This window comes from Oryx dammah, unplaced genomic scaffold (genome assembly GCF_014754425.2).
Source record: "Oryx dammah isolate SB20612 unplaced genomic scaffold, SCBI_Odam_1.1 HiC_scaffold_8, whole genome shotgun sequence".
In the NCBI taxonomy this organism is placed as follows: Eukaryota; Metazoa; Chordata; class Mammalia; order Artiodactyla; family Bovidae; genus Oryx; species Oryx dammah.
This window is the reverse complement of record NW_024070192.1, coordinates 11,984,916-12,012,788: the sequence shown is the minus strand read 5'-3', so window position 1 is coordinate 12,012,788 and position 27,873 is coordinate 11,984,916. Positions and strand designations below refer to the sequence as shown.

At 56.0% G+C, this 27,873-nt stretch overlaps 3 protein-coding genes across 7 annotated transcripts; all 3 read left to right on the top strand.

The window, feature by feature from the left end:
- The first annotated feature begins 2,865 nt into the window (after nucleotides 1-2,865).
- On the top strand, nucleotides 2,866-10,277 carry MYADML2 (myeloid associated differentiation marker like 2). Its single transcript, XM_040244857.1, has one exon. The coding sequence runs from the start codon at nucleotides 6,027-6,029 to the stop codon at nucleotides 6,948-6,950; it is 924 nt and encodes a 307-aa protein (XP_040100791.1). The 5' UTR covers nucleotides 2,866-6,026; the 3' UTR covers nucleotides 6,951-10,277.
- A 435-nt stretch (nucleotides 10,278-10,712) lies between these two features.
- PYCR1 (pyrroline-5-carboxylate reductase 1) lies at nucleotides 10,713-15,392 on the top strand. Of its 3 annotated transcripts, none has more exons than XM_040244854.1 (8): nucleotides 10,713-10,785; nucleotides 11,208-11,320; nucleotides 11,571-11,641; nucleotides 12,394-12,573; nucleotides 12,824-13,045; nucleotides 13,357-13,449; nucleotides 13,599-13,762; nucleotides 14,586-15,392. In XM_040244854.1, exons 2-8 carry the CDS (start codon nucleotides 11,254-11,256, stop codon nucleotides 14,749-14,751), a joined length of 963 nt encoding a protein of 320 aa, XP_040100788.1. In that variant the 5' UTR covers nucleotides 10,713-10,785; nucleotides 11,208-11,253; the 3' UTR covers nucleotides 14,752-15,392. The 3 variants fall into 3 exon arrangements, with proteins under 3 accessions (XP_040100788.1, XP_040100790.1, XP_040100789.1); XM_040244856.1 differs by lacking the exon at nucleotides 10,713-10,785 and adding an exon at nucleotides 10,819-11,057; XM_040244855.1 differs by lacking the exon at nucleotides 10,713-10,785 and having other exon boundaries at nucleotides 11,060-11,320.
- A 3,439-nt stretch (nucleotides 15,393-18,831) lies between these two features.
- MAFG (MAF bZIP transcription factor G) lies at nucleotides 18,832-27,795 on the top strand. 3 transcript variants are annotated; one of them, XM_040244865.1, is made up of 3 exons: nucleotides 18,832-19,066; nucleotides 22,796-22,859; nucleotides 22,957-27,795. In XM_040244865.1, the coding sequence occupies exons 2-3, from the start codon at nucleotides 22,824-22,826 to the stop codon at nucleotides 23,407-23,409; spliced, it is 489 nt and encodes a 162-aa protein (XP_040100799.1). In that variant the 5' UTR covers nucleotides 18,832-19,066; nucleotides 22,796-22,823; the 3' UTR covers nucleotides 23,410-27,795. The 3 variants fall into 3 exon arrangements, with proteins under 3 accessions (XP_040100799.1, XP_040100798.1, XP_040100797.1); XM_040244864.1 differs by lacking the exon at nucleotides 18,832-19,066 and adding an exon at nucleotides 19,395-22,630; XM_040244863.1 differs by lacking the exon at nucleotides 18,832-19,066 and having other exon boundaries at nucleotides 22,664-22,859.
- The last annotated feature ends 78 nt before the right edge of the window (nucleotides 27,796-27,873 follow it).

The following is a 27,873-nucleotide window of genomic DNA, read 5'->3' as shown; positions in this document are numbered from 1 at the left end:
TGGGAGTCGGTGTCTAGACCCAGAAGCATGGCCCATGGCAGGGTCCAGGGATCCTCACCAGGGGTCCAGCCATGAAGCGCTTCCCTTGACCACGGTGGGGCCCAGAGATCCCCCGGGGACTCATGGATGGGCAGAACCCGACTGGCAAAGCAAAGAAAGATGACTTTGCTGTGATTTGTTCTCAGATTCTCAAGGCCTCTTTCAGAAAAGGAGCTGATACATTTTTTTAATTGAAATATAGTTGATTTACAATGTTGTGTTAGTTTCTGCTGTATAGTTAAGTGATTCGGTTATACATATACGTATGTATTCCTTTTTAATTTACTTTTAATTTAAGGATAATTGCTTAAAACACTCTATTGGGTTCTACTATATACCAACATGAATCAGCCATAGGTATATGTATGTCCCCTCCCTTCTGAACCTCCCTCCCACCTCACACACGCTCCCACCCCTCTAGGTTGTCACAGAGCTCCAGATTTGAGCTCCCTGCATCATACGGCAAATTTCCACTGGCTGTCTAATTTTATATATGGTTATGTACACATTTGAAAGCTACTCTTTCAATTTGTCCCACCTTTTCCTTTCCCCTTCCTTCGTAACTCTGTCCTCTATGTCTGTGTCTCCATTGCTGCTCTACAGAAGGGTTCCTCAATACCACCTTTCCAGATTCCATACATATGCATTAATATACGTTATCTGTCTTTCTCTTCCTGACGTACGTCACTCTGTATAATAGGCTCTAGGTTCATCCATCTTATCAGAACTGAGTCAAATGCGTTCCTTTTTGTGGCTGAGTGATATTGCACTTTGTATATGTACCGTTGCTTCTTTATCCACTTCTCTTTCAGTGGATATCTAGGTTGCTTCCATGTCATAGCTGTGATGAACACTGGGGTACGTATCTTTTTCAGTTATCGTTTCCTGAAGGTATAGGCCCAGTAGCAGGATTGTTGGGTCATATGGTAGCTTTATTCCCAGTATTTTTAAGGAATCTCTATACCGTTCTCTGTGGTGGCTATATCAATTTGCATTTCCACCAACAGTGCAAGAGGGTTCCCTTTTCTCCACACTCTCTCCAGCATTTATTGTTTGTAGATTTTTTGATGATGGTCATTCTGACTGGTATGAGGTGATACCTCATCGTAGTTTTGATTTGCATGTCTCTAATAATGAGCGAGGTTGACCATCTTTTCAAGTGTTTATTAGCCATCTGTATGTCTTCTCAGGAGAAATGTCTGTTTAGGTCTTTGGCCACTTAAAAATTTTTTTTATTTGTTTATTTTTGGCTGTGCTGAGTCTTGTTTCTGCACGGCTTCTCTTTAGTTGCAGCAGGTGGGGGCTACTCTCTAGTTGCACTGCACGGGCTTCTCATTGCTGTGGTTTCTCTTGTGGAGTATGGGCTCTAGGGCATGTGGGCTCTAGAGCACAGGTTCAATAGTTGTGGTGCACAACCTTAATTGCTCTGCGGCATGTGGAATCCTCCCAGATCAGGGATCGAATCTGTCTCTTGCATTGGCAGACAGATTCTTTACCACTGAGCCACCAGGGAAGCCCCTTCTGCCCACTTTTTGATTGGGTTGTTTGTTTTTCGGTACAGAGCTGCATGAGCTGCTTGTATATTTTGGAGATTAATCCTTCCTCAGTTGTGTCATGTGATATTATTTCCTCCCATTCTGAGGGCTGTCTTTTCACCTTGTTTATAGTTTCCTTTGCTGTGCAAAAGCTTTCAAGTTTAATTAGGTCCCATTTGCTTGCTTTTGTTTTTATTTCCATTGCTCTAGGAGGTAAGTGATAGAGGATCTTGCTGTGATTTATGTCATACAGTGTTCTGCCTATGTTTTCTTCTAAGAGTTTTATAGTTTCTGGTCTTTAATCCATTTTGAGTTTATTTTTGTGTATGGTGATAAGAAGTGTTCTAATTTCATTCTTTTACGCATAACTGTTCAGTTTTCCCAGCACCACTTATTGACGAGACCGTCCTTTCTCCATTGTATATTCTTGCCGTCTTTGTCAAAGATAAGGTGCCTATAGGTGCGTGGGCTTTACCTCTGAGCTTTCTGTCTTGTTCCATTGGTCTGTATTTCTGTTTTTGTGCCAGTACCATACTGTCTTGATGACTGTATGTATGTATTCTTTTTCCGTTTTCTTTTTCCATTATGGTTTATTACAGGACATTGAATATAGTCCCCTGTGCTATACAGTAGGACCTTGCTGTTCACCTGGGAAGCCCACACGTGGGCACAGCAGTCACTTAAGTGGGTCAGGAAAAGCTGGGCCCAGGAGAGGACTCAAGTCTGGACATAGCTCCCTGGCAGGCCCAAGCCAGATGGCTGATTGCAGTTCTAGGCATACCCATGCAAGCACAAGGTGGCTGCTGGAAGCTGGGCAGCTCAGGCCAAGCAGCTCAGTTTCCTCACATGGAGAAGGAAAGTAAGGATGCCAAAGGTGGGCACCTTGCTTCCCAGAGAGTTCCAACATATGGTACTGACTTTGGCTTGACTAGCATCTGAGATTCCCTCACTGAAGTCTCCCCCTCCACACCCACACACTGACCCCCATCCCCAGGACAGCACCCACTGACATGTTCAGGCCTGCAGGCCAGCCACACCAGCCACAGCTCTCACCCGGTTAGGCCCAGATGAAAGGCTCCGAAGGGCCAATTGGACTTCGAGTGGGGCCAGGTGGAGGGCTCGTTGGCATTTCTGGGCACTGCCGGACAGCCACGGACACGAGTCCCAGGATGCCACTTCACCTGGGCTCCATACCCTCACTCAGAACCTGGTGGCCCCAACCACTTTCAGGGGAGCTTCTCGGCCAGGCTTCCCAGGATGGTCATGTTGTTGTGCCTCGCCTCTGCCTAGCATTTGTCAACCCATTTTGCAATTTGATTTCCAGGCTTCGTTGTGCCAGAAGATGGTGACACAGGGCAGTGTCTGATTTTGAGGAAGGGGACCAACTTCCAGTGGAGAAGGCCAGTCAGGTGCCTGTCTCACCTGCCACGCCGGCCACAGAGCGCCTGAGAGGCTGCCTCCTACCTGCACAGGTGTGCTGGTATCCCTGAGCACCTGGGGACACCCCAAAGTGCCCAAGGCTTCAGGTGCTACAACCGGAACCCCTTTGGTTGGGGGTATGAAGGGAATGGAAGCAGGGGCCAAGAGCACTGCAAGGCTGATGCCCCAAGGACGGTTTGTGTGGTTGAGAAATGTGGGCATATTCACTGTTAGGATTCGCTGAGCTATGAACTTGGGCTGAAGTTGGCACATGTCTGCTTAAGATAAACTAAACCATCCACTCTGTGCAAGACTTCCTTCCAGGTTTCTCTGATCAGGGGGTAGAAGGGTCTGGAACCAGCTTGTCTGTACCCCTAAAGCCTAAGGCCCTGTGCTCCCCTCATTCCCTTGTCCAGGGTCAGGAGCACCCTGGAGCTGTGGATGCCTGGAGAGAGGAGGTGGGTTATCCTTCCTAAGGGGCTCCATAAAAAGTTTGCCTGGTGAGACCTCACTGCCCACTCTGCTCCACTGCAGTGTCTAGACAGTGTCTCAGAGAGCCTGCAAAGCCCCCAAACAGCAACAGGAATCCTGTGTTTACAATCATGTTAACTGCTCTGGAAATATTGCCAACAATCACGTTGTTGGATGACCAGCACAATTCAGCTTTTAAAGGGGGTGTGTGTTCATGGAGAACATTGCCCATAAGAAGCATAAAGGGATGCCAGGATGCCTGGGAGAATCACCGGGGCACGAGACATGGACACCACCCCAACCAGATGGTCAAACTTCTTACTCTGGACATACAGCCATTGTGATTCTCCAGACAGGTAACATCTCTCACATGGTTTTCCTGCCAAGGGCATTTAGCCAGGATCTAAACATGAGCAAACAGACAGAACACACTGAAAGACCACCAATAAAGCTGCCAGCTGGGACATTTTTTAAAAATCAGTGTTATGAAATATATATTTAAAAAAGAGAGACTATTCTAGAATAAAGGAAAGTGAGAAACATGACAGCCAAATGCAATGTATAATTCCAATTAAATCCTGGCACAAAAACTTTAAATGCTATAAGGTGTATTTTCAGGACAGGTGGGGAAACTGAAAACACGTGTATTATGTGCTTAGTCGCTCAGTCATGTTCAACTCTTCACGACCTCATGGACTGTAGCCCATCAGGCTCCTCTGTCCTTGGGGACTCTCCAGGCAAGAATACTGGAGTGGGTTGCCATTTCCTCCTCCAGGGGATCTTCCCAACCCAGGGATCGAGCCCAGGTCTCCCGCATTGCAGGCGGATTCTTTACCACTGAGCCACCAGGGAAGCCCATGACTGTGCATTAGGTGATTATTCTTCAGTTTCCCAAGTGTGGCCACTGAGTTCAGGTTCTGCAGGAGAATGGCCTCACTCTTAGGTGTCCATGGAAGTATCTAGTGGAGAATTGTCACTTTGCCAGAATTAATGTTATTATTAATTATTAATGGAGGTCTGGAGAAACAGCATGAACAGGGCAAGATATTAATAATTCTTGAATCTGGGTGAAAGACATATGAGTGTTCATTGTGCTATTTTGAGACTCGTCTGTAAATCTGAAACTTTTCTAAATGGAAAGTTGGGGGAAATACACATAAGACTGTACTTATAATTGTCTCTCTGTGTCAGAAGGGATAGGTTCTAGGACCACCCCCAGTCCCACCACCAGGATACTAAAATCCATGGATACCCATGTCCCTGTATAAAATGTTATAATATTATGCACTTCCTCTCGTACACTTTATTTTATTATTATTTATTTATTTATTGGCCATACCTTGTGGCTTTCAGGATTTAATTCCCCAACCAGGGACTCAACCCAGGGACACGAGAGTGGAAGTGCCAAGTTCTAATCAGTTGAACACCAGGTAACTCCTCTCCTCAATACTTTGAATCATCTCTAGGTAACTTATAATACCTAATAGAAAGTCAATATTCAGGCAACTGAACCCAGGTGATAGAATAGTAGGCGAATTAATTACACTTTTCATGTGTTGATTGGGCCTGGACAAAACCTACTTTCACGGTTAACTTTTTTTTTTTCCTTTTCAAAAACATTTCATATATTTTTAATATTTTATTTTAATACTTATTTATTTGGCTGCGCTGCCCTAGGTCTGGTTGCGGCATGCAGGATCTTTAGCTGTGGCACGCAAACCCTTGGCAGTGGTGTGTGGGATCTAGTTACCCAACCAGGGATCAAACCCGGGCCCCTACATTGAGGAGCCCACAGAGTCTTAGCCCCTGGACCACCAAGGAAGTCCCTAGTGTTAATATTTTAGGCTAAAAATGGGAGAGTTTAGTTTTTCCTAGTTTACATGACTAGGAGGACCAAGTAAAAAGTTCCATTATAATCCCCACAAATAAAAGCTAAAACTCAGCCCCCAGGTCAGGGTGAAGAGAATGACGGTGGGCCCCTTCCCCGCCACCTCCCAGGAATCAGAGCTGAGTGCTGGCTGAGGGGCGGGGACAATGGGGTCCTGACACCATCTCAGCTCTGAACCAAGCCCCGTGGGCCTCCCAGATAGATCGCTGCCTCAGAGTGGCTGCTGCCCTCTTCTCTCTTGCCCCTCCCCCAGCATTGCCGCTGTTGGAGCTGGGGCGCCCGGTCCCCTCTGCTCTCCCCCCCGCCCGGGCAGCGGAGCTGACTGACAGACAGAAGCAGGTGCTTCAGAGGCCCAGCGGGCAAGGGGTTAATGGCTGCGGCTTGGCAGGACGCAAGGGTCAGATGTCGCTCTGGGATGGGGACAGGCACTCAGGCTGCTATTCCGGGGCTCTGATCCCGGTCGCCTATTTATAGCGCTGGGGGGGGGGCCTCGGCACCCCCCCCCACACACACACACACAGGCGGCAGAGAGGCTGCTCTGCCGCAATGTCACCAGCGGCGTCACCGTCACCGCCACTGCAGGCTGCCGGCACCTGCCACTGCCGCAGGAGACGGAGCTGAGAGACACCCCAGGGTTTCCAGGCACTGTGTGAGGCGAGGACGCGGCCGGCCACATGGGCAGCACTATGGAGCCCCCCGGGGGCGGCTACCTGCACCTGGGTGCCGTGACGTCTCCCGTGGGCACGGCCCGCGTGCTGCAGCTGATCTTCGGCTGCACCACCTTCAGCCTGGTGGCCCACCGGGGCGGCTTCTCAGGCGTCCAGGGCACCTTCTGCGTGGCAGCCTGGGGCTTCTGCTTCGCGCTCTCCGTCCTGGTGGTGGCCTGCGAGTTCACCCGGCTACACGGCTGTCTGCACCTGTCCTGGGGAAACTTCACGGCGGCCTTCGCCATGCTCGCGACGCTGCTATCCGCTACGGCAGCGGTCATCTACCCACTGTACTTCAGTCGGCTGGAGTGTCCGCCCGAGCCTGAGGGCTGCACGGTCAGGAACTTCCGCCTGGCAGCCAGCGTCTTCGCCGGGCTCCTCTTCCTGGCCTACGCTACGGAGGTGGCCCTGACCCGGGCCCGACCAGGCCAGGTGGCCAGCTACATGGCCACAGTGTCAGGCCTCCTCAAGATCGTCCAGGCCTTCGTGGCCTGCATCATATTTGGGGCGCTGGTCCATGATAGCCGCTATGGGCGCTACGTGGCCACCCAATGGTGTGTGGCCGTCTACAGCCTTTGCTTCCTGGCCACAGTGGCGGTGGTGGTCCTGAGTGTGCTGGGTCACACAGGGGGCCTGGGCTGCCCCTTCGACCGTGTGGTGGTGGTGTACACCTTCCTGGCCGTGCTCCTCTACCTCAGCGCTGCAGTGATCTGGCCTGTCTTCTGCTTCGACCCCAAGTACGGTGAGCCTGGGCGGCCTCCCGACTGCCCAAGGGGCAGCTGCCCCTGGGACAGCCAGCTGGTGGTGGCCATCTTCACTTACGTCAACCTGCTCTTCTACGTCGCCGACCTGGCCTACTCCCAGAGGATCCGCTTCGTGCCCACCTTCTAGCATAACAGGTGGCAGCAGCCCACCCACCTCTGCTCTCCAGAGGCTCAGGCATCACGAGAGGACCCAGGTGAACCCATACCCGTGAGGACGAATTGGAGGGAGGCGGCCGAGAGAGCCATGCCTCAGCTTCTGGCAGTGCTCAGCGGTGCAGCTCAGGGAGGTACAGAGAAGGGGCAGAGAGGCAGGGAGGGCAGGAGGCCATGAACAGGTCACGGGGGAGGAGTCTTGCCAGGCAACTCCCGCTCTATCTCTCTGTCTTTCTATCTCTCTGTCTCTGTCTCTCGCTCTTTCCATCTCTCTCCATTTCCTGGCACGCCCTCCCTTAGTGCTGGCCCCTATAACACATGAGAACCCTTTGAAGCAGGCACTCTTGTGACCCACCGTGCAGATGGGAACCTTGAGACCAGGATTACAAAGTTGGCCCAAAAGCCATCAGTGTCTGGAGACCACATCTAGGTTGAGTCACCTAAGTAGAGTTGAAAAGTGACAATTCCCAGAGGTGTGGGAAGGGGTCAGAAGGGAACCCAGGAGAGTGCCAGAGCCAGGTCAGCAGAGGGATGTGGGAAGCCAGTGCTTCCTCTGGCCTTGAGGAGGGGCAGTTTCTGGAACCCTGGAAAGATCCAGGCAGATGCCTTCCTGCTGGGATATCTGTGCCCGCATGAGGAGAAGGAGGCGGGAACTAGGACCCTGCCTTGCCCACCTCTGGTGGCCACAGCCTCGGAAGCCCAACAAGGACTCTAGAGTGGTCGCATAGGGCAGCCTCAGCAAGCTAGAGACAGCGCAGGCTTGGAGGGGCCCATAGCCGCCAGCAACACTGCTAAGGGCACAGCACGCTAGGAAGACACTGGGTTCTCGCCCACCAGGGAGTCGCCACTGAGCCCCCAGCGTCTACCCCAATGTAGCAGCTTCTGCCGTACCTGCCAAGGACCCGGGGAGCCTGGCCTGGGGCAGCCCTGATCCAGAGGAGGACCAGCTTGGGGCGGCCACTGAGACACGAACCTGGGTACCAAACACCCCCTGGTGCTCACAGACCAACGACCTCCGCTCAAGAGTTCCTTTGCCTGGTAGCTGACCACCAGGGCCTGCTGGGGCCACTGCTCTTCACACTCCAGCCAGCTTCTCCCACTCAATAGCCCAGACTGGGCCAGCTTGGAGCAGACCACTAGCTGCCCAAGCACAGTAGCTGCTCAGCCCATAGCCTGGCCCAGGGCCTTGAGCAGGAAATAAACACCAACGCTGATTTGCACTGAGTAGTTTCTGCTAAGGGGGTGGTGGCCAGAGTGGGTGGTGGCCACCTACACCTCCTGGGCCATCTGCCAGAATGTTCCCAGAGAAGAGCCTAGACTAGACCTGGCTGAGGAAGGAGGCAGCCGTGGGCGGGGAGGGGGTTGCTGGGATACTGGGTGGTGGGGGGCAGCTTCCTCAAGAAGTAGTGGGTGACAACAAGGGGAAGATGGGGGTGGGGAGTTCTCAGCACTCATCACCACCACTGGGGTTTCCAGGGGTCCCGGGCATGGCAGTGGGCAGAGGGGCCACTACACTCAGGGTAGCAGAGCCCAAGCAGCTTTTAGGCACAGGGTCCGAGGGCTCCCTGTGCTGGCACCATGCACAGTGAGAGAGACATGGCCTGTCTGCCCACCGGGGAGGGCACACGCACAGGGGCCCTTCACCTGCAGAGGCCCGAGTTCAGCAGCAGATCCAGGAGGGGGCAGGAACCCCTGTGTCCCGAGGTGTCCTGGCGGCCCTGCTGACTAAGGAGGGTGGGAGTTGGGAGCATGTTGCTAGGTGACAAAGGCGCCTACAGGCCACACCCTTCCCAGCCCACAGGGAGGCCTTTAACAGTTTTCCTTCCTTTTCTAACCCAGTTTCTGAAATGAGTTATCTGTCACACGTCCCCAGTTTGTTCACTGCCCTGTGATCTTCTGCTCCCAAAGCTCCATCCACTCTAAATTTCAAAGGTCCTGAGCCGGGAGACAGAGGAGGAGAGGGGTTCCAGGGCTCAAGATAAGCGTAGCAGATGTCCTCTGTCTCCCAGGAGGCTGCACTGGGGAATGTCCTCATGATATTCACTCCTTGGATCAGAGGACTCTTTCTTTTTGGAGGAAGGAGTTATTTGTTGTTGTCACCTGAAAAACAATACTTTTTAAAGGACAGACTCTGTTCTCTGATGATACATGCGTGCGTGAATGCTAAGTCATTTCAGTCACGTGGCTCCTCTAGCCATAGAATTCTCCAGGCAAGAATACTGGAGGGGGTTGCCATGCTTTCCTCCTGGGGATCTTCCATACCCAGGATCGAACCTGGGTCGCTTGCATTGCAGGCACATTCTTTACCCACTGAGCCACCTGGGAGGCTCCCTCTCTAATAACATACAGTCAAAACATGGTAGGATCCCCGGCTTTGCATCTATGCATTTGAGCCTGGGCCACTCCCTGAGCAATCCATTTTGGACCAGAACTTACAACAGCTCCTCCCTCAGAGGGTGAGGACTGAACGCCACGATAAACACAAGGAGGCCTGAACATCTGCTGTGTACACAAGCTCACTGCACAGTGGTCTGGTGGTGTCAGTGTTGGTCATTATTATGTCAAGAACTCACAGCCCTGCTTTCTGGGGCACAAACACCCAAATACATTGAAATTACATTTCAGAACAGCTTGTCATCATTTAAGATACAGAACCAAACCTCCCCTGGTAGGGGATGGGTTGTCAACAAGGATCGCTTCTTACTTTTGCTTTTAACTTTGCTACTGACTGGGACTCCAGACTATTCTGAACCCCAAAAGCAAGCTCAGTTCAAATGAGCCCTGAGCATGTCCTTCACAAAGACAACTAGAGATCTTTTGAGAATCCAGGGCCGAAAGATTTCACAGACCCGGCAGACAAGATGTCAAGAGACATGGGGTGCTCTGTGGGAACTTGGGCCATTAGGAGGTCATCTTCCTCTATCTACTGGTTGACCACTACCCACCCTGAGAGCCTGTTTGGGAAGGGTCACGATGGTCATAGGCCAGTGACCCCCAGAGCCATGTAGTTTTAAAAGGGCACCTGAGCCTGAGACTAACAGAGGGGAAACTGTAGTGAGGAAGGAAGGGGTACAGATCGCAGGGAGAGGGACCTGGACTTCCCAGGTGCCTCCCAGTTTTTAGATTCTGAGAAAGCCCGGGGCTGTCTCTCCAGTTTCCACACCTCCGGATACAATTAAAAAAAAAAAAATTTCAGTGACAAAATACAGTATCAAAATAGTGTTATACCTTAAATGCTATTTGACAAATTGTTTTCAATCCCCGCTTCCCGAAAATAAAGCAAGAAGCGTAGCAAGTAATTTTTTAAAAAAGCATTACAAGAAAGAAAGGAAAAAAATCCTAGCTAGTTGTACTCTTCCATACTCGATGATCAAGTTAATAACATGTCTGGATTCACAGCGAGCGAGAGCCGCGTCCGTGTTCAAACTACAGGGCCCCACGAGGGGAGCCGAAGCCCAGGGCCGCTCTTTGAGAATCCGGCTCCTGTCGCCCCTCCCCCGCCGCTCTTGGTCCCCAAGCGCGGTCCGGGTTCGGGTGGGTAAAGGTCCAGAGCCCCGGCTGGGGGTAGCGGGATGCGGGCTCTCGAGCGCAGGGGCGACTGGGTGTAGGGGGCGGGGGCGGGGGGGGGCCGGGGGGGGGGCCCGGGCTAGCGGATGATGCAACGGCCCCTCGGCACCTCCCGCGCCCCTGGATTGGTCGGCTCCAAGGCGGCCGCACCGCGGATTGGCTGGGGCGTCGGAGGTGGGGCCCCCGGGAGTGGGTGCCGCGTGGCGGGCGCGGCGCTGCAGACTGGGGGCGACACGTACAGGGTAACTGGGTTATCGGGGGCCAGGCTGAAGTCGGGCTTGGGCCGGTGGTGATACTCCGGGAGGGAAATGTGGGTCCGTGCCCTCGCCTTCGGCCTGGAGGGGGCTCGGACCTGGGGAGGTGTGGGCATGAGGAGGGGATTCGGGCGTGGGTGCGTCGGGGCGCAGATGATTCGTCTCCCCACCCCAAACAGCTGCCGACCTCTTCCGGAGGCGGGCGCGCCTCTCCCTGCTCCCTGTGTCCGGGACCCTCGGGAACCGATCGGGAAGCCGCGGTGGGCGGGGCACCGGCGTAGGGGAGTTAGACTGGCTGAGATAGGGCGGGGGCGGGGGACTCCCGTTGGCGGTGGAGTGGCCAGAGCTGGCACTGTCTGCCTAACTTCTTGGGCTGGATTCTGCCCCATCGTCCCGCCTTGTTCTTGCAGAGCCAGTGCCAGCTGAGAGGGCGGTGGGCGCAGACCTCCAGACACCATGAGCGTGGGCTTCATCGGCGCTGGCCAGTTGGCCTTTGCCCTGGCTAAGGGCTTCACAGCAGCAGGTAGGCTCTACGGCCAGGAAAGGACAAACGTAAGAGGGTGGGCCGGTTACCCTTCCCCAGGCTGAGAGGTGAAGAGGGAGTCGGGATAACATGCCTCATTTGAGCCCTGTGGGAAACGGTAGCCTTGGGAGTAAGGCGGTGATTGCTGTTTTACCCTGGGGGGGGGGGGGGGCGTGGTTCTGTTCTTCCTGGGAATGTGGGGGAGGGATGCCAGACCTGGCCTTGAGGGAGGGACTCTTGTCTCCTGCAGGTGTTGTGGCTGCCCACAAGATAATGGCCAGTTCTCCAGACATGGACATGGCCACCGTTTCTGCCCTCAGGGTAGGTGCAGGATTGGAGGGTGACTGGGCGGCTATCCCTCCGGAGGTTGGTCAGTATTTGTGGAAGCCAGTGATACCCTTGACCCTGGAAGACTAGGAGTAGGGGCCCCAGTGGGCGGCACCATGCTGCAGTCCCCCATACCAATGAGAAGAGGGTCCCTGGGCAAGACTATCATAAAGACTCTGCCTCTCGGACTGCAGATGGCTTCCCTCTCTGGGCTCTTGGGACCTTCATCGGGCACATGTGCAGCTGGTGGGGAAAGGATGCTGGTCAGGAATGCGGTTCCCTGGGTGGAGCCCCCACAGGGGTCACAGTCACAGTGTGGGGGCCAGGACTGAAATCCAAGGGCTGAACGCAGCTTCAGTTTGCCATAGCTGAGTGAGAGCTCCAAGGGTGCTCTCCAGGGTGGCAGGTTCCCAGCTGAAGACCACTATCTACAGCACTACTCACACCTGCAGCGCACAGGGCAGTGGTCTAGGGGCTACAGACCCAGGTGGCCCAGACTGCGGGCAGTTTCCCTTTTCCATCCACAAAAGAGTTACCTTTCAGAGCAGAATGCCTCCTCCACCTTGGGGTGGGAGTGGCAGAGAATGTCAGCACCCCATGCCCTGAGCCGCTAGCCCTGCCATGCCGACATTCCCAGAATCCTCTATGATGAGGGGCTACGTGAGGGGCTTTTGGCCTGGGGGGGACCCTGCGGGGGTCAGCCAGCCACGAATCACAGGCTGAGCCTGCCTGGGCGCTCCCTGCAGAAGATGGGGGTGAACCTCACGCACCACAACAAGGAGACCGTGCAACACAGCGACGTGCTCTTCCTGGCCGTGAAGCCACACATCATCCCCTTCATCCTGGATGAGATCGCCGCGGACATTGAGGCTCGGCACATCGTGGTGTCCTGTGCAGCCGGTGTCACCATCAGCTCCATCGAGAAGGTGGGCACTGCGGCTCGAGGCTGGCTCGAGGGTTTGGAGATGGGGCAGATGTGTGCGCTGCAGAGGGCTCAGGAGTCCGGGCCTGCTCCACACCTGGGGTCCCCCACCTGTGAAGTGGGTGCATTGGTGCAGCCCGTAGAGCTCAGGAAGTGTTCGGTTGGGTGAGTTGGGTGAGCACATTCACACCGACATCCAGCACAGCCCGCAGGGCAAGGGGCCGGGATGGACACACAGCTGGTTTCTCCTCCAGAAGCTGACGGCGTTCCAACCAGCTCCCAAAGTCATCCGCTGCATGACCAACACGCCAGTCGTAGTGCGGGAAGGGGCCACAGTGTATGCCACAGGCACCCACGCCCAGGTGGAGGACGGCAGGCTCCTGGAGCAGCTCATGAGCAGCGTGGGCTTCTGCACGGAGGTGGAGGAGGACCTGATTGATGCCGTCACAGGGCTCAGCGGCAGTGGCCCAGCCTATGTGAGAACTGGGGAAGGGCAGGGGCAAGTAGGCAGTTCCCAGGACCTCAGGGCATGTCTCCCATCTTCCACCCTCCTCCTTGCTCTGGGCTCCTGCGGGCAGAGCTACTGCAGACCCACCACACACACACAGTGGTTCTCAACTACTGCCCACCAACTCGGTCATTCACACAGCAGCTGTTCATAGAGCTCTGGCTGGGCTGGGTAGGGCACGGGGAGCCATGAGGTTCCCTGGGGTTGCTGTTCTAAGCAGTGCCCGGAGAAAAATGATACTGGGCCTGGGACAGCAGCTTAAGCGCTTTCTCCCTGCAGGCATTCACAGCCCTGGACGCACTGGCTGATGGAGGCGTGAAGATGGGACTTCCAAGACGCCTGGCAGTCCGCCTCGGGGCCCAGGCTCTGCTGGTTAGTGTTTTTCCTGACCCTCTGGTGGGGGCCACTCCTTGCCAGGACCAAGACTGGTGCATTGGGGTGGATGGGTGGAGAGTCAGTGGGTGTGGCTGGGAGGGGGGATCAGTACCCTCACAACCTTCAGCCCCTCTGTCTGGCTTTAGGGGGCTGCCAAGATGCTACTGGACTCTGAACAGCACCCAGGCCAACTCAAGGACAACGTCTGCTCACCAGGCGGAGCCACCATCCACGCCTTGCATGTGCTGGAGAGCGGGGGCTTTCGCTCACTGCTCATCAAGGCTGTGGAGGCCTCCTGCATCCGCACACGGTGGGCCTCAGCCACTGCCCACCCACTCTGTCACTGGCTCAGCAGATGGTTATCGAGCTTTGGCCTGGCAGTGGGCAGGGCACGGGGAACCCTGGGGTTGCAGTGTACAGCATCCCTCACCATCCCCCATCATGCTGTGAGGAGGCGCTGCCTCCCAGGCCCAGGCTGTGCTCCTCATTGTTTCATCACTTGTGGCCTTTTGACGGGTGGTCATCCAAGCCAGGGAGGCAGGCCAGGAGGAAATCTCTGTGGGGCTGACGATACCACCTTCCTCTTGGCCTTGCGGGGAGAGTAAGAGATGCGTGAGAGGTACTGGCACAACGTCAGCACAGCCAGTGAAAGCTGAAAGAGCAGGGGACAGACAGGTGTGGCATCTTGGCTCAGAGTCCCTGTTGCAAGTTCAGGTCTGCGGGATGGACAGGCCTGTGTCTCAGCATCCCGCCTGCCCTCCGGTCCAAGCCCCCAGGTTTCTCTACCACTGTCTGACAGTGAGGCTAGAACATAGCATTGCCCTCTGGGTGCCAGCCTGCAAGGGAGGCAGATGAGGCCCATGTCCCGTGCTCAGGGCCGAGAGGGCTCCGTGTCTCAGGTGCTGCTGGTAGATTTGGTGACCTGAGCTGACCTGAATGGGGTGAGCGGCAGATGGATGGCAGTGTAGGGGAGGGGTCACTGGCAAAGGGCATTGCAGGGACAAAGGCCCTGAGGTAGGAGTGACAGCGCAGCAGCTCCCTGCTGGAAGCCATGGACTTCCTCCCACTTCCCTCTTGGGCCCCTGAGCTTGGAAGGAGGTGGGGCCCTGGACGCATCCCTCCTGTCTTCCCAGAGAGCTGCAGTCCATGGCCGACCAGGAGAAGGTCTCACCAGCTGCCATCAAGAAAACCATTCTGGACAAGGTGAAACTGGACTCCCCTCCCGGCGCCTCGCTGGCCCCTTCTGGCTACTCCAAGCTGCTGCCCCGCAGCATGGCCCCAGCAGGCAAGAAGGACTGAGGGGTTCCGCCTGCCTGTGGGCCACTCTCCGCCTTCGCCTGGGCTCACAGCTCTTGCACTGGGAGTATCTAGCCCCAGGCTACACAGGGTGTCCTCATGTTGATCCATACTGCCCATGGCTTGGTCCACTCGGATCTGCGAGTCATAGCCAGGGACGGGGCACATCACCTCCCAGTGGGAACCTCCATGGTCCCCCAAGTGTGTCCTGGTCCAAAGCAAGGATTCTCTGGCCTCAGCCTCCCGATTCATCCGTCCCCAAACCACGTGGGGACCACCTTCCTCCAAAGCTCAGAAGGCTTGAGGGGCTTTCCCCTCCCCACTCAGCATTAGCTGGCTTCAGCTTGAGTACAAAGGTCAAGGCCCCACCCCCACCACAGAGGCCCACCCAAGGAAAGCATCTGTCCTTTCCCCGCTCACACCTCTTTCCTCAACGTGGGAAGGACCTGGGGGTCCCTGACATCCCGCAGAAGGGTGCATGGTTCTTGGCCAGAAGGACATTTGAGAAAAAGGCTCTTCAGGTGGTTGGACTTCTGAGGCCCCCAACACTCACGCCATCATCTCCCTTTCCTAGCTTGACCCACAGACGCTGTCAGCTCTGTCTCTTAACTTTTTAGGTTAAATAAATTGGTTTCCAGCCCCAATGCCTGGACTTGCAACTTTGTCCCCTCGTGGGGAGGGAGGCTCCCACCTGTGCCAGAGGGCCATCGCTGTCTGGTATAACATTGAAGGCTGGCCGCCCACATTTCCAGAGCCCTACATTCTAAGGCAGCCAGCCTGGCTGGTGGGGCTGAGTCTCCCAGTGAGCAGAGCACAAGAGGGCTTCTGGGGAAAGTCACTAGAGGCAGGACTGGAAGCTGGCACCATAGCTGGTCTTGGCAGGCCCTACTGTGGCGGGGAGGGGTATCAGCCTCAGCACTCTGCACCTTTTGGTTTGGTGGGGGCTGGTGGAGACAGATGTCTCCCCAGCTCATCCAGGCAAGGCCAAGGGCAGATAAGGAAGAAGCCCCTTAGGAAGATGTGTTAGAGTTCTTCAGAGGAATAACCAGTAGGAGATGGCCTATATATATATGTATATATATAAAAAACAGGGTTTATCATGTTTTATATATGTTGCAAAGCTCATATCATGATTTATCATGAGAAACTGGCTCACAATTATGGAGTCAAGCAGGCAGGCTGGAGACCCACAGAGAACCAGTATTTTGATTTGAAGGCCATCAAGTGAGGTCTGAAGTAGGCTGATGGACAATTCTTACTCTGCAGAGAGTCAGTCTTCTATTCAGGCCTTCAACTGCTCCAGTGATGCTCACCCACATAAGGAGGGCAATCTGCTTTATTGATTAAAATGTTAATTTGGTCTAATGTTGAAGTCTACTGATGTACATGTTACTTTCATACAAAAATACCCTCGCAGAAGTAGTATCTGATCACCCCATGGCCCAGTCAGGTTGACTTAAAATTATCTATCATCAGAGGCCCACAAGATCAGAGGAGCTGTTGAGGGTCAGAACCTTTTCTGAGGCCAAGAGGGCTCACATTTGTTTGATGAACAGTTACTGAGCATGAAGACAAGGCCCCTTGCCTCCAGAGGTTCACACACACCTGAGTGAGTATGTCAGAGGAGCAAGACTGGGCATCTGTAGGGTGTTGGTGGGGGGGCATCCAGGCAAAGCGATGGGGACTGGGAGGATGAGGGGAGGGGACCAGGAGAGCCCCCGGGCAGAGGTTTTCCAGGAACCACATTGCAAGGTCTCAGCTCTGGTTCACTTCCTTCCCCTGGGCCCACTTAGAACCAAAGCGTTGTGCAAATGTGGTGGGTAGAGAGAGCACTCTGGGGACAAGGACATGGCCTTCTAAATCTACGGGAGACAGGAAAAACAGCAGTTAAGGGGCAAGACTACAGCAGTTAGGGCTTCCCTGGTGGCTCAGTTGTAAAGAATCTGCCTGCCAATGAAGGAGACACAGGAGACTCGGGTTCGATCCCTGGGTTGGGAAGATCGCCTGGAGGAGGAAATGGCAACCCACTTCAGTATTCTTGCTTGGAAAACGCCACAGACAGAGGAGCCTGGTGGGCTACAGACCATGGGGTCACAAAGAGTCGGACACAACTGAGCACGCACGCACACAAGGGGCAAGACTACGTCCCCTCGTCCCTGTCAGGGTGGCCTCCAGAGTCCCAGTCACTCTCCATGTACCAAGTGCCCAAGGCCCTCCTGAGGCCTGGAATCCCTGCAGGGGCCCCTAGGGCATGAGCCCCTGGCACTCCATGCTGGTGGGTAGAAGCATGAGTGGGCTATGGGCCTCACCTGGCAGAGTAATTGACAGTGCAGGGAGACCCTGGCACCATCCCTCTGGGCGAAACGTGTCCTGGAAGAGATGGTCCCACAGACCGCACATCTGCCCAGGACCAAACTTCTCCTTGACTGTTCCCTTCAAGTCAAAGTCAGTCTCACTGTTGTAGCGTCTCCTGTGTGTCAGGTGTCTACCAATAAGATGAGGGGGTCTTGCTGCTCCCACACGTGCCCTGGTCTGGCGTTTGGAGAAAGCCAGAAGATGGTTCCAAAGTAAGAAATCACCTGTCACAGCCTCAGAGGAGGCACAGGGATCCAGACGAGCTTTGCAACAAGCTTTGTGCTACCCCGTGAAGAACACACTGGGTTTCAGCCAGCAGGTCTGTGAACCTTGATTCCAACCACCAAAGGCCAGAGGTGGGAAAGTGTGGCAGAGCCATACAGGCCCGAGAAAGGGTGTGATGTGGGGAGAATGCTATGAAGTGTCTGGTATCTTGCAAGAAGTGATGCCTGTGGAAATCCCTGCAAGTATGAGCAGACCTAAGCAGAGCAGGACAGAAGAGCCTGAAGCTGGTGGTGAGGATGCGAGAGGTCCAAGAAGACCTCTTTCTTGGCCTCAGGGGCAAGTCTTTGTGGTCTAGTACATTGTGAGACTCAGGCTACACCCAGTGCAGGGGGACACGCGTTGCCCTTAAAGAACAGACAGGATGATAAGACAACCACATGCAACCCTGCAAAGTAGGTGACAAGGTCCTGTGGGATTCTGAGGGAATTAGAGTCTGGGAGAGAGAGCTGCTGACACCTTGTTGTCTCCTGGCTTTGGGGGCCTCCTGGGTTGGCCTCCATCAGTGGCACTGAATCCCCCTAAGGACAGGCAACCTCTCACTCACCCTTCTTTCAGCTCACCTGATCCCTCTGACCTGCCTGGCAGGGTAGGTCCCCCTTCCTGGCTTTTCATTTGAGAAGGTAAACCCAGAATTTCAAGGTAGAAATTGGATCCCTTCAATTTCCCGTCTGCCTTTTGTCACCTTTTTCTCTGGGAATTTTGAAGAGCCGTGAGAACTTACAGAAAGTTCAGGAGCAGACATGGACCGGTGACCTGAGTTCCAGCCAGATGATGATGAAACAGGAAAGGAAAGGTACAATTCCTACATCAACTGTTAATTCAACAGATGTTTACCCCTCACCCACTCTGAGCCAGACGTGTTCCAGGGACCACTTGAGTCCTTGTGAGGTCTCAGGATGTTGGGTGAAGACAGATTACACTACAGGAAGGATGCTGGAAGTGGCAGACAGACCTAAGTTTTGAATCCTGGACAAGCCCTTCACCTCCGGGAGTATATGGGTCTTCTGTGAGCCACGCCAACGTTCCTGGCAGGGCTGAGGCCCACTCCACTTATGGAGGCAGTGCCTGCAGAGTCTGACAGGCGGCATCAGAACTACCGTGAGAATCTTCTCCGTTAGGCGTGGGACCTCTGATCCGCACCTGCACTCTGGACACGTGGCCTTCGAAATGTCCTGCACACAAGGCACAGGAGAATATTTGAGCAGGATAGCCAGGCCCCCGCCTTGAAGGGGGCGTGGCTGGCCGGGAGCGCGCTCCTGGGCCAGTCCCGCGAGACCTCACCCACCGGGCGCGGCGCGCGTTGCCCAGGCGACGGCGCCTGGGCGCGCAAGCGCAGTGCAGGCGTGCCCCGCCCCCGCCGCCGCCGCCGCCGCACCTTCCCCTTTAAGCCCCAGCCGGTCGCGTTGCTGCTTCATGAATGGAGCCCACGTGACCAAACATCATGTGACGTCTGTGGAGCGGCGGCGGCGGCGGTGGCTGTGGCGGCGGTGGCGGCGGCGGCGAATCCGGAGACCCGAGCTTGGTCCAGCCCGGCCTTCCCAGCTCGCTCGGCGCGGCCCGCGCAGGCGGCGAGCCCCCACTCTGGGCCCGGAGTACTCGCTCGGCCAGCCCAGCGCGGCCTCGGAGTGCCCGCCCCGCCCCGCCCCGGCCTCGGCCCGCCGGGCCCGCAGTGTGGTGGGTGAGTGCGGCGGCGGCCCGGCTAGGGCCGGACGGAGGGTGGCCAGGGATTCCAGGCCGGGGACGGGTGCTCGCGGGGCTGCGGCTCCTCCCGGCGGCGCGGGCCGGGTACTTAGGTCTTTGGGTCTGCCTGTGCCCTGCTGGTGGCCCATGCCTCGATTTCCCCACCGGTCAGGAGCAGTTCTTGGCCTCTGAGCTGGGGGTAATGGGGTGGGCGCAGGGCCGCTCAGGGGCAGGGCGGGGCTTGTTCTGGGCTGGCTAGGTATAGCCGGGCGTCCTGGAGGGAGGGGCGGCCTGGGTGGCGGGAGGAAAGGGTGGGGTCGAGCAGGGCGCCCAGGGCTCCGCGGAAGAGCTCGGCGGCCCCGGCCTGAGCTGCTGATTCATCAGGTGTCTGTGTCAAGGCTTCCCTGGCGCGGGGTCTTTGGCAGGCTGGGGCAGGAGGCGGCACGTGGGGGGGCGGGCTGGGAAGACCCTGCCCGCGCCGGCTTCACTCCGTCACACGCGTGCCAGAGCCCAGAGGGAGACTTGCTGAGTCATCAGCATGAGGTCACTAGATGCTTGTCCTAATGCCTGGGGGGATTTCAGCTAGGGGCCTGAGAGGCCGGGAAACGAGGGGTGAGAGGGAAACCGTGGGAAGTTAGAAGGGGCCAGGCCCCAGGCTGGGGCGCCTGCTTAAGTTTGGACGAGTTTACGATAGGAGGGTGAGAAGTAAACGGAGCAGTCACGGTGCAGGTTATCCCGGGGTAGAGGGTGAAACCCCTGGTGTGTCCATCCCCTCCCAGGCAGGCTTTTCTCAGGCTGCTGGTCCGTGACCCGCCTCTGGGACAGTTCCCCAAACTGGGAAATAGTTCTGAGAAGAGGGGAGGAGCTTAGGGGGGGCCGTCCTAGCGGGCTGGGAAGTAGGCTTTCCCTGTGGCTGGTGTGGTTGGCCAGGCCCAGCTGTCTCAGGTGGGAAGACATGAGGCAGTGGGAGAAGGAGGGGCGCCTGTACTTGGGTCCTCGGTGACAGTGGACACTTCAGGGGGCAAGTCGGTGCAGCTTTACCAGGAAATTGGCAAAGGAGAGGAAGCATAAGGACTTAGACTTCAGGGGAGTGAGGTGTCTGGTGAACAGGCTTTGGCTTTCTTCACAGCCTGGCCTTGGGGTCTGAGTGGTGATAACTTTGAGGGTGGACTGGTGTGGATGGCAGGAGTTGACGCATCCCGGTCACCCCAGAGTGGTTCCACTTGAGGTTGGGGCTCAGTACTGTGCAGGTTAGCAAAGAACGTGGCCCTTCTGGGTATCAGGCCAGTGGTAGGGACTCCTGGGGAGTGACAGCCTGAGGGTGGTGTGGCCTGAACTACTTTTCCTGGGTGTGTGAGTGGTTCCTGGTCTTCAGGGTTAGGGGAGCACTCTGTCTAGACAAGAGCTGACTGCTCTTGCCCAGAGGTTCATGGCTAGCCAAGGCTGACCTTGTGGTTTGTCCTTCCTCTCCAGCCCTGGGCTTATAGATGCCAGGTGTTTTAACACTTAAGCTGATCTTTTGGCTGAAATTCTATGCCCCAGGAACATGTAGATTCTTCTCAGCTACTTATGCTCTGGTGGAAATTAAGTTTTAGACTTTTTACAAAGGGCTTCTGGAGAAGGTTGGTCTAAAGGGCAGGGTGGGAGTGCAGTGGGCTAGGTGAGGGTGCCAGAGTGACCAAGGCTACACCTGCCAGGGCAGTTTAGCCACTGGTGTTTGTGATCAGGAGAAGGAGCAGGGGCGGACTGGCCTCCTGTCTGCTGCCCACACCCGGGAAAGAGGATGGAGCTCTCTCCCCTTTCTGGCTGGCTCTCACCTTGAATGAGTGGCCCTGGGTACCTTGGTGGGTTCCTGCCCTTGGGACCACCCATGCCTTCTCCACAAGGTGTGCTCAGCCTTAGCGGAAGCAGAGATGAGAGGCAGGGTAAAGGTTCTCCTTGATCCAGCCTCTGAAATGCTCTCCCTCTGGTTTCTTGTGGTGGGCTGGGACTGACGGTCCTGAGCCATCAGTCCCAGCCCATGCCCAAAAGCTGTCTCCATCCCAGTAGTGAGAGTCCACAGGTAGCGGAGACCAGGCCAGGAGGTCAGAAGCCCCTGCTTTTGCTGAGACCCGCCCCTCCCCCTCACGAGCAGCACACAGGCACACCTTTGATTAGGAGGCGATTGGCTACACTTGTGCTGAGTTCAGGGCTTCTGTGGAGGGTGAAATCTGCCGAGGAGGCACTTTTCAGCTCCCAGCCGCCACGCTCGGCACTTTTCTGTGTGATCTCTTCAGGAAGTCACCGTGTGCTCAGCATTTGGGGGGGGGTGTGGATGGAGGATGGCGTGTGGGAAAAGCTGGTGCCAGGGCTTTTCCTTCGCGCTGACAGACCCTGGACCCGGACTGGGGGCTCAGGGAGCCCTTCTGGCTCCACCTGGAGGACCTGGCTCCTGCGGTAGGCATGGGGCCCTGAAGACCTTGTGACCTCCAGCTCCTCTGCCCCACCGTCTGCTCTGGAAGAGCGGTGGCTCCATAGCCTCTCCAGGAGGGCACCACAATCCTGGTTAGGCCTCCATTTACCTCCCTGCATCTAACCTGGAAGGTCACGGAGGAAGCAAGGGGACAGAGGTAGTCCAGCTGAGCCAGGAATCCAGGACTCAGTGGGGAGAAATGTCCTTGGCAGGGATGCAGAAAGTGAGGGCAGGATGCAGAAAAGATGACCAAGTGGGTGGGTGAGGGGGCCCTCTGAGTTTTGTTCCCTGCCGGAGAACAGTCGCTGGCCAGAAAGGGCTGAGCAGGCCCCTGGGGGGTCAGTTGTGGGCACTCTTGTGAAATACCCTGGATGGGGTGGGGCAGGGGTACAAAAAGCTGCAACCAAAGCCACAGGATGGTTACTCCATCGGCAGCAGAGGTGGACAAAGAGGGCGGAGGGGCACAGGGCTGGGCTCCCCTGGCAGGAGTTTCTGCCACCAGGAGAGTGGGGAGCTCCCACCTGTGCTAAAGACAAAATCAGAGCAATCGGAGCGGCTTGGACAACTCCGCTTGCTACTCTTCAAAGTGAGCAGTCTAGGAGAATTGGCAGTCTCCTGCATCCTCCCCTCTGCTCCAGTCCCCAGTGGGGACAGCCCACTGAGTCTTCACAGGAGCAGGGCTTTGTCCCAGGCGGCTTAGGGGAGGTAGAACCCTGGCTCCAACCCTCACCTGCTGTTGGCCAGGCTGATCTTCACCGCCCCAGCAGCTTGCTGCTGCCAGTCCCCTGGGGCTGTGTTGGCTGGCGGCCTCGGGGAGTGCCAGGCCGGTGAGAGAGCAGAGAGCGGGAGCGATGTGCTGAGTCAGCATGACTCGCCAGGAACAGCCGTGCTCTGGGGCGCACTGGGGTTATTTTTAAAGCTCCCGGCTTCCTTCTAGGCTGGCCCCTCCCGCATCCTTCTAATCTCTACCCCCTGCTCCCGGCCCCTTTTCTTGCCTCTGCCTCCCTAATAGCCCTTCAGTTCCCCTTCCCCCATCTGACCCTCCTAGCTTCCCACCTAGTTCCCTAGGGGCAAGGTGGACAGGGAGCAACCCAGCTCGGGAGAGGCCAGGTATCAGAGGGAAGGGGCAGGCAAGGGGTGAGGCTGGGGTGGGAGGTGGATGGGTGTCTTCCTCTGGGTAGACAGAGGGTGTCAGGGCGGCTCAAGGGTCTGTGTGGATTGGGGAGGGAAAGGGAGTGGTCGCCAGGGTCCTGACCTTCGCTCCCTGTCTCGCAGAGTGCCTGCTTGCTGTGCCCTCCGGGTTATGACGACCCCCAATAAAGGAAACAAGGCCTTGAAGGTGAGCAGATAGGGTGGGCAGCATCTCAGGGCTGGGGTGGCACAGGGGCGGATGGCCCCCACTTGGCCCATGACCCTGTGCTCTGTGCCCTCCTCAGGTGAAGCGGGAGCCGGGAGAGAATGGCACCAGCCTGACGGACGAGGAGCTGGTGACCATGTCGGTGCGGGAGCTGAACCAGCACCTGCGGGGCCTGTCGAAGGAGGAGATCATCCAGCTGAAGCAGCGCCGGCGCACGCTCAAGAACCGTGGCTACGCTGCCAGCTGCCGAGTTAAGAGGGTGACCCAGAAGGAGGAGCTGGAGAAGCAGAAGGCGGAGCTGCAGCAGGAGGTGGAGAAGCTGGCCTCCGAGAACGCCAGCATGAAGCTGGAGCTCGATGCCCTGCGCTCTAAGTACGAGGCCCTGCAGAACTTCGCCAGGACCGTGGCCCGAAGCCCTGTGGCGCCAGCTCGGGGTCCCCTTGCTGCTGGCTTGGGGCCTCTCGTCCCTGGCAAGGTGGCTGCCACCAGTGTCATCACAATAGTAAAGTCCAAGACGGACGCCCGGTCGTAGGGACACACTTGGCCAGGCGGGTCTGCAAGGGGCCAGTAGGCGCATGGCAAATTCGGCAGCCCTGTCCCCTTCTTCCTTCCTCCCCTTCCTCTTCTCTCCTTTTCCTCCTATCCTACCTCCTCCCTTCCCTGCAAAGCACAACCTGCACCCCAGGGGCGCTGGGCTGAGCCCCTTTGATCTCGTCTTTGTCATTGTGTGTTTTGTACGTTGGGATTGGTCAGTTTGGCGGTGACGTGGGGTCGCCCCCACCCCTTGTGTACCACGGGCAGATGGGCTTGGAGTCCAGAGTCAGCCTGTGGGAGAGGACAGAGTAAGATCAAGTGGGTTCTCCGGGGCATGGGTGTCCCCGAGCACAGAAGGCTGTAGGGCAAGAGAGGCTGTTCTCACTACGGAGTGGCCCACAGGCTCTGATGGCCACTGGGTTAGCAGGAGGCCAGGAGGTTCATTCTCAGCCCAGCCCGCAGGCCTAGATGGAATTGGCTGTTCCCGAGAGCCCTGGATGGGCGGGCCACCAGTATGGCGCTAGGGGGATGGGGCGTCGTGTGGCTGTGGGCCAGGGGCCTTGGCACTCACGCCTGACGTGTTGCACTGAACAAGACCAAATCACTGGTTGTGAGCGTGAAGGGTGTGTCCAGTGTCCTTCTATGGGTCCCGTGTCACTGTTTACATGACCTGTTTGTGTGGTTACATAGCCCTTTATTTAAAAGAGAGAAGTTCCTTTTACGAAGTTATTAAATTATATGTTTAAAAGCTAGAGAAAAAAAAAGCTGCAGAGTATTTATAAAACTGTCTTTTTAAAAAAAAAAGCAAGAACATTTGACCATATACATGGAAAAGGGAAGAAAGTATAATAGAAACTTTGCTAGTTTAAAAAAAAGAAAAAAACAAAAAAATCCTTTCTTGTAAACTTACAGACAAGTCTTTGTGGCTGTTGGAGTTTAGTTTTTATATACACAGAGTTATCAGACGTTATTTATAAAACTTAGTTTAAAAAAAAAAAGACAAAAAAAAAGCCAAGCCGCGAGCGACCGGAAGGCGCGTCCTGACGTCCTCCCTGCTATCTCTTTTGCAATTGTACCGAAAGTGACTTACTCCCTTGCCCCTTCCTGCTTCCGTCTCTTGCCGGTGCCGTGGTGTCGTCCGTGCCTGGTGAGGTCTTGTGCAGCGTCACGTGCTGGTGCTTCTGGTGACCTTTGACCTGTGGGTGTCACTTCTTGTGTCTGTTCTCCCGTGTTTGTTTTTTTGGATTTGGTTGTGGTTTTGCTTCTGCTGACTTGTCAGGCCCAGGCTGTCATGCCGGGCTGTGCCTGCTCCTGTGGAGCTTGGAGGTCTGTGCCGCCAGCCCTGCCTCTTCCGCTTTGGCACTCACCTTGAGCCCCAGAGCTGGGGTCAGGGGGGTCAGTTGCAGGGTTCTGCAATACCCTGGGCTGACCCTTGGCTTCGCATGTGTGTCTCAGGCTTGGGCTGATCCAGCAGCAGTGTCGGCGAAACGGGGGGCCATCCTGGGTGCTCCCGCCCCGGCCCCCCCCCACTACTTCCTTATCCTCGGCCTCTGGCCCTGGGTGGGGGCTCGCAGGGATCAAGGAGTCACTGTGGGTGCCCACCAGGCCAGGGCCAAGCTGCCCCTAGCTGTCTTCCTTCTGGCCTCCAGTCACCGTGTTTGGGCTCCAGCCACCAATCTGAGATTTGTTTCTGGTGGGGCTCAGCAGGGGAAGCCCAGGGACCCACTGCCCACTCATCCCAGAGCTGTTGCCATGCTGCGGGACGGTGCTTCCCAGGCAGAGCCAGGTGGTTTCGGGGCCCACCTGGAGCAGCCCCTTCTCCTTGCCTGAAGTCCTAGGGGTTCCCACCAGTGCCAGACAAGGGCTACGGTCTCCAGGGCCAGGTCCTGTCCCTCCTCTCCCCCCGAACATGCTGGCAGCTCTCGGCTTTGGGCCTTCTTTCACCACCCTTTGGGGTCTGTGTCTTCCAGGGATCCGCTGCTCGGCTTGTGGAGGTGCTTCCCCAGGGCTGAGCCCACCTTCCCATCATGGCCGTTCAGTGAGGCAGCCAATCTCAGACTTGGTTTGGGCTGCTGCTTGTAGGCACGTGATGGGGGCTGCCTGTGGTGCCTGCCCCTCCCACCCCCCAAGAGGCTACTCCCCTGGCTCTGGCCATATGGGGCTTGGCTACTACTTGGGGTCGCTGGTTGGCTTCTCTGGGGGCCCTGAACCACTCGAAAAAGCACAGAAGTGGGCTGGTGAAAAGAAAAACAATGTGGCCTGGCAGGGTTTAACCTTGTGGACAGTAGAATCTTCATCCCAGAGTTTGACGCAGCATACCCAAACTCTGGGTAATTTGGGCTGTCAACTTCTGTTGTCTTGATGGGCTTGATCTTGACCCTAGACACTCAGAGACATTCCTGGCTATACCCAGGTTGGCCTGCAGTGGAGATTTTGACCATTGACTCTGAATCACTTAGTGGCTTCCTTTGGCTCCCTGCAGTCTGGCTTTGTCTACCTAAGGTCCAGAAGAGAGTGGTTGATGTTGCTTGTAGCAGCAAGTTGGAATCGCATCATAATCCCTAAAGAGAGATCATGCCCTGTCCTGGACAAGGGGAGGGACAGGCTCTCTGTGTCCAAGTGCAGTCCCCACTTTTGTTCAGAGGTGGGGCCTCCATCTCTGTGCACTCCTGCCATGCTGTAGACCTAGAGAGAGGAGGTTTGAGGGTGGGCATGCGCTGAACAGAATTACAGGTCCTTGGTTTGGTTTATAGACACGTCTGGAGTTAGTGAGGCTATGCTTCCTTTTGAGGTTTTTGGATTTGGAGCGACTCTTCCTTGGATCTGGGGAGCATCCTGCTCCCTTTAAGCCAGCCGCTTGGGGCTGCTCTGCCCCTCCCCCACTTCCCTTTGGTTCTAGACAGTAGATCCTGTGTCCATATGTGGCTGTTTGGTGTCTTTTTGATTCTTGTTAATTCATTTTTCCTACTGTGAGTGTGTCGTGTTCTCTTTCTCCTCAACTTTTTGACACAGCGAATTGAGGACTTTGGCCCAGGCCAGTTCTCCCAAACTTGTCCGCTAAGTAAACCATACTGTGCACCTTCCTTTACACTTTGCCCTCGCCCATCTTCCCTTATCCCAACATGGACACTCAGATTTCAGAGGCGAACCCTTTGGGAACAGGTCAGCTCCTGCCCAAAGTTATGGCTCCAGGGAGTCCTCCCCGTGGCTCTTGGCCACTGCTCCAGGTAGCACTCACTGCATTGGAGAAGCTGTGGCTGCTGGGTGGTATGCTGGTTTCTGCCAGGTGCCAGGTCTCCCTGGAGGCTTTTCTGCTCTTGGTTCAGGCCTCCAGGTCTGGGCACAACCCTGACCATCAGCAGCAGCCTCAGTGGTCGGTGCCTGGGCCTGCAGCTCTGATCTGCTGCAGCCTGCTTTGGGACAGATGGTCAAGCCCCACGGTGTCACTGCTGCTTCCTTCTCTGGAGTGGCTGGTTGGCCAAAGCTTCCGTCCACAGCTGGGAAGCCACAGCCTGCAGCACTGTTTCCGCTCTAGGATCTTGTAAGTTACTTTTTTAGGCTGTGGTTTGGTGAAAGGAACCAACACATTAACGATTTTTCCCCCCAAAAGCCACCTAATAATTCTTTCTGGCAAGTTTTTGCCTTCCAGTTAGCTGTCTGGTTTTGAAGCTCATGGGAAGAGGCAAGGGTGTGCCCTGGAGACTGGTAACTTGTCTTGCTCTGGTCCGTGTCCTGAGCATGTGCTATACTTGTTGGACCAGTCACACACATTTCCACCCCACCCTGGAGCAGCAGCCTTGGTGCGTGGGTGTCCCTCCAGTTTGAGCTGGAGTGTTAGGAGAGCCGTCCCTAGTGACCTGTGAAGGGGGACCCCTCTAACAACCTTGTGTCCCAGCCCCACCCTCTCCACATCCCCTCAAACTGCTAGTCCCTGAAGCCTTTAACCAAATGGGAGTGGGTACAGAAAACCTTCTCCTGGCATCTTAGGGCAGCAGGATAAGGGCTGTCCAGTGTGTCCAGCTCTGCTGCTCTCCTGGCGCTGAGAAGGTGGGCCGAGCAGAGTTGATCAGATCCTACCTGCCCTGCCTAAGGCTAAAGACAGGAAGGGGGGGGAGGGGGGCGAGGGTACGCTGGGATCTGCCGGGGCGGGCGGGGGTTGTTGAAGATCCAGGTGGGGAAGGGCCTCACTGGGGCACCCTGGCTGACCTGGGCGGCTGCGGCCTCGTGCCCTCCCTGCCCTGTGCAGTATTTATTGCTAAATTATTGTCCAGGAGGGGCGGCACTGGGCCAGGCCCCGGGTATTTATTGCTGTACATAGTGTATGTTTGTGATATATAAGGTTTTCTTTATTTTGTATATGATCAATAAACACCTTTTAAAGAGACTGGCAGGTGTTTCCTTGCGGCAACGCGCGGGCGGGGCGGAAGGGCGGGGCGGGTCTTGCGCGCATGCGCTGGTGCGT

Bases quoted from the DNA above. Each gene is read 5' to 3' on its own strand.
- MYADML2 (XM_040244857.1), top strand. From the start codon at position 6,027: ATGGGCAGCACTATGGAGCCCCCCGGGGGCGGCTACCTGCACCTGGGT.
- MAFG (XM_040244863.1), top strand. From the start codon at position 22,680: ATGGGTGTCTTCCTCTGGGTAGACAGAGGGTGTCAGGGCGGCTCAAGG. The intron at 22,860-22,956 runs GTGAGCAGATAG...TGCCCTCCTCAG, and splicing joins AAGGAAACAAGGCCTTGAAG to GTGAAGCGGGAGCCGGGAGA.
- PYCR1 (XM_040244854.1), top strand. From the start codon at position 11,254: ATGAGCGTGGGCTTCATCGGCGCTGGCCAGTTGGCCTTTGCCCTGGCT. The intron at 11,321-11,570 runs GTAGGCTCTACG...TGTCTCCTGCAG, and splicing joins TAAGGGCTTCACAGCAGCAG to GTGTTGTGGCTGCCCACAAG. The intron at 13,763-14,585 runs GTGGGCCTCAGC...CTGTCTTCCCAG, and splicing joins GCCTCCTGCATCCGCACACG to AGAGCTGCAGTCCATGGCCG.